This window comes from Capra hircus, chromosome 5 (genome assembly GCF_001704415.2).
Source record: "Capra hircus breed San Clemente chromosome 5, ASM170441v1, whole genome shotgun sequence".
NCBI classification, from domain to species: domain Eukaryota; kingdom Metazoa; phylum Chordata; class Mammalia; order Artiodactyla; family Bovidae; genus Capra; species Capra hircus.
The window spans coordinates 102,547,969-102,556,516 of NC_030812.1; the positions used below are offsets into that span (position 1 = coordinate 102,547,969).

Genomic DNA, 8,548 nt, shown 5'->3' on the forward strand with positions numbered 1-8,548 from the left:
GAATCGCTATGATGGACTGGACTCCCCTCCACTCTGGGCCCAGGAAAAGGAGAGTGGAAGCCTCCCGCACACCCACCCGCACTTGTAGAAGAAAAAGAGCTTTAGAATGCTGCAGGGCGGAGGGTAAACTCCAGGCCTGACACCAAGTCTGCTCAAACGTTTTCCTGCCCAGAAAGTGGGCGCATACACATTTGGGGAAAGGAGGAGAGCTGAGGCATGCAATGTGGCCGCCAGGCTCCTCTGTCCATGGGATTCTCCAGGCTAGAATACTGGAGTGGGTTGCCATTCCCTTCTCCAGGGGATCTTCCCGACCCAGGGATCAAATTCGAGTCTCCTGCATTGCAGGCAGATTCTTTATGTTCTGAGCCACAAGGAAAGCCCATGGAAGAGAGAGACAACCTCTAAAACCACCTTCACAGATTTCAACAAAGATCCTTTACACCTGACACCAGCAAACTCAAGTGTATCCCCATGCCCCTCCACCCCAGCCCAAGATGCTCCCAGAAGCCCATCTCTGTGATTGTCTGCATACTTGTCTCTCTCTGGGTGTATTTCTGGGCCTCCGTCCACTGCTGCTCCATCCACTGCCCCGGCTCTATTTTGTCCTTTATGAGCCATTCCACCCACCAAAGCCTCTGACCATCCCCTCTGCCACCACCGCACACTGGACACCCAGGTTTCCATGGTAACACTTCGACTTTAATACTTGTTAGGGAGGATGGCAGGTGAGGCAAGTGTCTGGTGACTGGGATGGGAGCCAGCCGGGGTTCCGGGGCCCCGATTCCTGCCCATCTCCCCAGAGTCAGGAGGCTCAGGAATGGAAGGAGGTGTTCCCCACCCAGGCCCCCTTCTCTGAGTCCAGCAGGCCCACTTGGGCTCACAGAGTCAGCTGGGGGAAGATGGGGTTCCCTGGGCCCCAGGATCCTCCCCAGGCTTTTGTGCTCCCTTCGCCTCCCGTCAGGGAGCAGCGTCGCCCTGCACTGAGCCCCAAAGGAAGTCCAATGGCTCGGGTATCAGGGGACCCCAGGGAGAGTCGGCGGGGTGAGACCCCCAGAGGCCTGGGCCGGCGAGGAGAGGGCCCCGGCGAGGCGGCTGGAGAAGGCAGAGGTGTCTCATCAATGAAGGTGGTGATCTCCTCTCGGAAGAAGCCTGGACCCCGTGGGGGTCCCCCACCTGAGCCCAGAACCCCACCCTCCAGGAACTGGCGGAGGGTGGCCAGCCCCCCACCTCCAGCCTCCTCCTCATCCTCCTCGTCCTCCAGCCTCTGCCTTGGTCCCAAGTGTTCAGGGGGGCCCCCAAGGGCCCGGCTCTGGGCTGGGAGGACCCGGATGTCATCAGAGGAGGACCACTTGTGCAGGAAGGAGCCTGGTGCCCGAGGAGTAGAGAAGATGTTGGTCTCATCATGGGACAGACGGCGAGACAGAGGGACCTGGGGAGGGGAACAAATAGACCCTGAGGCGCTGCAGGGACAAAAGGGAGACCAAAGTGGGGACCCTGCAAGGTGGCTCTACTCTCTAAACCTTTGCAAAACATCCTCTGAGGGGCAGCCTGGTTCAGAGTGGTCTGACTGATGGGGAATCGCCCTAACCAGGCCTTCCTTCCATCTCCTCGTGCATGCCCTGCAGGCCAGGGCTAGGGGATGAGGGAGGGGTATGAGGGATAACAGACTGGAAAAAAGTAGTGAGGGGATGCCCAGAACGGGACGTGTACTGCTGGGTCCCATACCTGTAAGTAGTGGACCCTCTCAAGAGGTGGAAACAGCATGTGCCGTCCAGGTAGCAACTTTACTTGGGTGGGGTCCCTGCCCCCTGGCCCTGTGGCCCCGTTGGCATCAAAGCGAACTTTGCACACTCGGCCATCCGCGTAGTCATCACAGCCCCCATCTAGAAGAGAAAAGGGGCAGAGTGGTTCGAGGCAGGGAATGCCCACCTCCCCACCCCCTTCAAGACCTCCCACTCCCTGAGAAGCTCCCCAGAGAATCCTCCTGTTTCCATTAGTCTGTGAGCTCCAAGAAGAAGCAAGAGTGGCTAGTGTCTGTTGCGTTCAGTGCTGAATCTCTAGTGATTCATACACACAGACACACTTACTTGAAATAGTTACCCACCCACCCCCAGGCGCTCTCCCTGTAGTTGGGAAGTCTCGGGAGGGAGGCTTAGCTTCTTCTTGGTTCCACAGCCTTCCTTTATGGCTGTGTTAGGACTCTGGACTGTTTCTCAGTCTCTTTGCCTGGCGGAGGCAGGGCTGGGTAGTGTGGGCTTCCAGGGGGAGTAGAGTGGAGGAATCAGTGGGTGGACATGGGGAGATGCTTGGGGAGAGGGAATCAGTCCATCCAGGGGAAACCGCAGGTTCTGTCCAGCAGGGGGCACTCCAGAGCAGCCTGTCCCCACCCCCGAGATGAGCTGGTAGAAAAGGGCAGGAAAGGGAGCCGATGCCTAGGCAAAGCGAAAGCCCAGCCCCTCCTCTGACCGTCCTCGCCGTCCTCCTCGGACATGATAGTCACGCACTGCTCCCACACCGTGCGCACGTCCGCGCGGTAGCGCTCGCAGGACCAGATGAAGGACGGCAGCAGCAGCGTCTGTGCCATGGAGCACCACAGCACAGCGAGCACCATCCAGGGGGGAGCCGAGTCCGACTTCAGGGAGAAGAAGCTCACCACCTGGCAGGAGGAGGGGGAAGGGCGCCAGGTCAGGGCCCAGAGCCGAGGTGGCTCCTCCTCGACCCCAGACCCCACATCCTAGTGCAGCTGGGGGAGGGGAGAGGTAGGAAGTCAGGAAGGGATGGCCCAGATCACATAGGATGAGCACAGAGCAAAGTTGGAGTGAAGATGGATGAACCGAGTGGGAGGAAGATCCGGAGAGTATTCTAGAGAGAAAGCCCAGGGGTCTAGACAGGAGGAGCAGACGTGTATAGGAAACTTGAAGACAAGTTGAAATTCAGGAATAAGGACTAGATGGGGGATGCACAGGGCTTCCCAGGTGGTACTAGTGGTAAAGAACCCGCCTGCCAATGCAGGAGATGTAAAAGACATGAGTTCGATCCCTGGGTGGGGAAGATCCCCTGGAGGAGGGCATGGCAACCCACTCCAGTATTTTTGCCTGGAGAATCCCATGGACAGAGAAGCCTGGCGGGCTGCAGTCCATGGGGTCACAAAGAGTCAGACACAACTGAGCAACTGAGCACACACACCCAGGGGTGCAGAAAGCTGAGGGTTGGGTGGGGTGAGCTCTATGGGGTTGCCACCAGGAGTGCTCAGGACCCTATTGCATCCAGAGGGAATTCGGGGGTGGAGCAAGGAGCCTAACAGCTGGGTTGATAGTTGGGGAGGGCTGAATAGTGGCACTGCAGGACAGACGATGAAGCCAGAGGACAGGGTGATGGACAGAGCACAGGTGATGGAGTTGAGTACTGGTCACTGGAGAACACGCTACTGAGCTGGGGATAGTGGGAACTAGGAGATGAGATGGACAAGGAGACAGGGCTCACAGCGGGGCTGAGTAGATGAGAAGATGGATGATGGAGCTGCTTGTGTGGCTGATGGAGTCAGAGGTCAGATGATCATGCTGGATACCGGAGAGAGTGGGTTTGGGGGAGCCCCAGTCTCACCAAGATGGGCACCCCTGTGAGGGAGTCATAGAGAAAGACGATGGCGCTGACCAAGTTGGTAACCTGCAGAGATGTCTTGGCCGACTCAGAGCCGTCCAGCGAGGACCGCCGCTTCCCCCGGGCATCCTCCACCACGATGGCTGGCACCTCAAAGGCCGGACGGGTACCCAAGCCCCCTGGCCCACCCCCCCTGGCCCCACCCCCAACCCCCGCTCTCCGGGCCTGCCTAGCCCTCCGGGGCCGGGCCCACAGCGTCTGGTAGAAGGTGATGGCCACACAGACCAGCCCCATGACAATGCCCCCAAGCAGCAGGAGGCTGAAGCAGACACCAAAGCCCAGGCCGATCTTGGAGACAATGAACTGGCAGCCGCGGGCGTAGTAGCGCTCGCCATTGTTGTGCCAGCCGATGGAGGGCAGGGTGGAGAGGATGAAGCTGACCATCCAGATGCCCATGACGGCGTGCAGTGCCTGCTTCTTGGCGTTGCTGAGGCGGTAGTTGACTGGCCAACGCACCATCCACATGCGGTGGTAGGAGAGGGAGGCCACAGTAAAGCAGGTGGCCAGGGCCAGCGTGTAGTAGGTGGACACAAAGACCTTGCAGATGCTCTCATTCCAGTCATAGTCGGAGGAGGCCTGGCGCCGCAGCTGCACCACAGCGAAGGTGGTGAGGGGCACGGCCGCCATGAGGATGTGCGTGCCTGCCAGGAAGCAGAGCAGCAGCTCCAGTGGCTTGTGCTTCTGCTGCTTGGCTGAGATGCTAAGGATGATCCAGGCGTTGGCCAGCAGCGCCAGCAGCCCGCAGGCCAGCCAGGACAGCGCGTTCGAGCGGAGGGAGGCCTCCTCTGCCCCCGCCCCGCCCCGAGCCATCCTTCCTCGGTCCCCCCACCCCCCTTGAACTCCTGGGGGTGGGGGCTGGGTCTCACCCAGGAGCCCCGCTCACACGCACCCCCATGACGCCCACAGTCCTTGCCCCGGAGTGAGGTGGGCCGCCCCTAGGCCACCCCTCTTGCTCAGCATTGCGTGACTGACCCAGCTGAGGTCCAGCAGGGATGGCGGGGGAGGAGACTGAGGGTCAGTAGAGGTGGTCCTCAGCCTTCATGTTGGGTGGGGCCCTTCCAGAAGTATCCTTGTAACGGGGAGACAAGCTGATAGCTCCCCCACTAGGAAACTGGCTGGGGAGCCTTGGTCCTCATGCCAGGACTTCCAACTCCCTTCTTTCTCTGGTTCTTGACCGCTCCGGGTCTTCTGGACGCCCCCAAGGATCCTGGGGGTGGTGCTCAGCCTCCTGGACTCACTGCAAGGGAGAGATGAGGTGTGGAAGGGGCAGAGCCTGGGCTGGTCTCCAAGTGGCTCTGAATCCCCCCTTCTCTTGAAATTATAGAAACGACTGGTTACTCTGGGTCACAGGTCATTCAGAACACTCTCCTGCCCTAAACCCCCACTCAGATAAGAGCTCCAACACCCCACACGGATAAGAGCCCTGCCTTCCAGACCTCCAGGAAAGAAGGTATTCTGACTTCCCATCTCCCATCCATCGTCAGCCATTTTTCCTCTCTCCCAGGTCCCTCTTTCTGTCCTCTGCTCAATACTACTCAACCGCTATCTTCACATCCCCGAGTCTGTCCCCAGAGCCACGTCGGCCGAGGCACGACTTGTTTCTTCCCGAGGGCTCACGGGAAACTGGGATAGGGTGTACGGCCCCTCCCCCGCTTTCCAGACTCCTGGATCCAGGGGTCCTGATGCTCAGCCCCATCTCCCCAAGCCTGCACATTCACCCTCCCACTCACCAGGAATCTGGGAAGACGGGAGAAAGGGGGCAGGGACTGGGGGGGGGTGGTTAGGGAACCCAAAGACAGGGAAACCACTGACATCAGAAGCATCCAGAAATGGAAAGGGGGGAACCATGGGGAAGGAGGAGAGTTTAAGCAGAAGAGAGAAAAAGAGGGGGCAAAGTGATAGTATCTGAAAATAGAAGAAAACGAGAGACCCCTGGAGAGGCGGGAGTGGGTGGAGGGAGGGAGCAGGGGGGAGGGAGGCTGAGAAGAAAAGCCGGGTGTTCAATAAGGTTCGCACTCCCCGCAACCCGTGGACCCCCACTCATTCCTCCCCTTCCCCGAGCCGTCTCACTCTAATGGGAAGGAAGGTGTTCTGGATATGTTGACTCTGAGCTTACTGAGCCCCGGCGAGGAGACTAAGAGGAAACCCTGGAAAGAGTGGAGGCAGGAAAGATGGGCATAGCAGCTTTGGGGTAAAGGAAGAAAAATGGGGTGCAGCAGTGGAAGGTCTCTTTCCTGTAGACCCTTAGACTCTTGCCCCCTCCCCCAGAGGTCCTTCGTCCATCCCCCACCTTTGTCTTCCCTGGGAGCCCAGTACACCCTAGTTGCCATGGCAATGGCCAGCCAGAGGAAGATAGAGGGAATTGGTCAGGAGAGCCCCCCCAGCCCTCCGCTACAGCTTTGGACCCCTTCCCACCCACCCCCACCCAGGACCAGAGGGTGGGCTCGGGAAGAAACAGCGGGGACTCAGAGAGGGAGCCAGGCAGGAAGGATGTGAAGGACAGAGAGAGGAGGTGAAGGACGGAGAGAGATCAGAGGAAGGTGGGAGGGCGTGCGGAGGGACTCCGGGGCGGACAGGGGTCCCTCGCCCTTCGGGGTGAAGGGGTAAGGTCAGACGGCTCCTCCCTCCTGCCTGCCACCCACCGCGGTCTCCAGGGCAGAGACAGCAGGTGGCCGGGGAGGAGGGGCCGGCAGGAGGGGAAAGGAGCCGGTGGGCGGCGGGGGGCGGGGAGGCTGCGGGGAGAGCGGGGAGAGGCCCACGGGGTAGCGGGCCGGGGTCGCCTTACCTCGGGCTGCGCCCAGCACTGCCATGGAGACTGCACACCCGAGCGACGCGGCTCGCCCGGGCTCCCGCCGCCTGCCAGCTCCAGCTCGCCGCCCTCAGCCCTCCTCCCTCCTCCCCCTGGGGCCTCCCTCCTCCCGCCCGTCCCAGCCTCTCGGCTCGGCCCCCTAGATGCCCGCCGGCCCCTCTGTCTCGGGGTCCCGCCACTGCCCGCAGCTCCGAGTCGGGATGGAGGCCAGCCCGGGGGGACCGGGGCGAGCGCGGGCCGGGGGACCGGACGGTGGGGACCTGGCGGGGGAGGGGCTAGGCAGGTGCCGGGAGGGAACCGGCTTCATTGGTGACCTGGCTCGAGTCCTGCCCCCACCCCACCCGGTTTCCCCGAGAACTCAGGCTCCAAGAGGCCGCTGGTATGGCTAAGGGAGGAAGAAGCGTGTGTCCCCCGGTGTATCTGTAAGGGCTGCTCCCAGGATGAAGGCTCACGCGGGCGTGTGCTGGAGGCTGCAGGAGTGAGGGGCTGTGGCTACCCTGGGGCTGCTTGTGGGATACATGGGGTGGGTGAGACAGGGGGCTAGAAGGATGCACCTCTCCCCAATCCACTGCTGCCCCCTCCTGGAACACAAACTCACACTTGTGTGGGGGACACACACAGTTCTCACGCACACATCGCAGTTTCTCACGTGGCACACGCATACATGGTCGCTGCAGTCTCTCCCCTTCAGTAGAACACATACACGCGCACACTCAGGGCCCTTCGGAGTAGGGAGGCGGCAACCGCCTCCAGGGGATTTTTCCCTCCCCAGGGAAACTTGATCTGCTTCTTGGGGGCAAACTTGGCAACCTGTCCTCTGGGTCTGACCCCACAGATCAGAAGATTCCAGATCCCCAGGAAAGAGTCCACTCCGCCTCCTCCTCCATCCTTGGGTCGGGAAGATCCCCTGGAGGAGGGCATGGCAGCCCACTCCAGTATTCTTGCCTGGAGAATCCCATGGACAGAGGAGCCTGGTGGGCTATAGTCCATGGGGTCGCAAAGAGTCGGACATGACTGAAGAGACTTGGCACACAGTGTCTCCCCAACCCCTCTCTCTGTCTCTCTGTCTCTCTGTCTCTCTGTCTCTCTGTCTCTCTGTCTCTCTGTCTCTCTGTCTCTCTGTCTCTCTGTCTCTCTCTCTCTCTCTCTCTCTCTCTCTCTCTCTCGCGCACACACACACACACACACACACACAAATGAAGAGCATCTTCCTTAAAGTTAAGTCTCTTGTATTTTTTCTCTCAGCTCAGGGAGGCAGGGGTGGGGACAGGTCAGGAATACAAGCAAGCCATGGGGACCCCTGGCGACAGCTGGGTGTTCTTCCTGAAAGAGGCAAATTGGAAAGAAAAGAAGGGAAAAGGGTAGGGATTGCGGGAGGTGATGAGAAAGGGAAGGGAGGAGAGTGGGCAGAGAAGGCTGGGGATCCTGAGAGAAATGGATCAAGAAGAGGAAGAAGAAGAAAACTTGTAACCCTGAGATTTTCTGTATCCTGAGTCATTTGGAAGAAGGCAGAAGGGGGTACAGGGTGGGGAGACTGAGGCCCAGGGGTATCACCCTTCACAGGAGTTGCCCTCAGAGGGTTCAGTTTCCAGCCAGCTCCCCACCACTCCCCCTGGGCAAAATTCACTTTCCAGAAGGTTCTGAGAAGGTGAGTTGCGGTCACTGGACACTCTCTCCCACAGGGCCTGTGCCCTAATTAGGAGAACTACAGGTTTTGTTCCCTGGTAACAGGATTCTGCAGCCAGCAGGAGACCAAGGAGGGATTCTAGGCAGGGAGGCCCTCCTGCCTGATCCTGAATTCTCTGAGGCAAACTCCCTGCCAGGAAAGGCTCCCATGGAGGGACAAGGGACATCTGTGACCAGCCAGCTGCAGAGACCTGCATGGTATCTGTCCCTCTATTCAAGAGATAGCAGTGGAACTAGCAGTCAAGAGACCTGGGCTAGTCCACATACTAGCTGTATGAAGCTAAGCAATCTTGCCCCTCTCTGCCTTCTGTTTCTGGTCTATAAACTGGAGATGCTAGTCTCGGTCCTGTCACTACCCAGCCTTGCAGGATTTTCGTGAGGCTGAAATAGACA

General features: G+C 59.6%; 1 protein-coding gene across 1 annotated transcript; it reads right to left on the bottom strand.

The window, feature by feature from the left end:
* Positions 678-6,555, bottom strand: GPR162 (G protein-coupled receptor 162). The gene is made up of 5 exons (XM_018048556.1): positions 6,446-6,555; positions 3,604-4,897; positions 2,467-2,656; positions 1,726-1,883; positions 678-1,429 (listed from the first exon to the last, which is right to left on the bottom strand). The coding sequence occupies exons 2-5, from the start codon at positions 4,468-4,470 to the stop codon at positions 878-880; spliced, it is 1,767 nt and encodes a 588-aa protein (XP_017904045.1). The 5' UTR covers positions 4,471-4,897; positions 6,446-6,555; the 3' UTR covers positions 678-877.

Coding starts and splice junctions, on each gene's coding strand:
- GPR162 (XM_018048556.1), bottom strand. CDS start 4,470: ATGGCTCGGGGCGGGGCGGGGGCAGAGGAGGCCTCCCTCCGCTCGAAC. Junction 1,884..2,466: donor CGAGGAGGACGGCGAGGACG/GTCAGAGGAGGG, acceptor TTTCTCTTCTAG/ATGGGGGCTGTGATGACTAC. Junction 1,430..1,725: donor AGAGGGTCCACTACTTACAG/GTATGGGACCCA, acceptor TCCCCTCCCCAG/GTCCCTCTGTCTCGCCGTCT.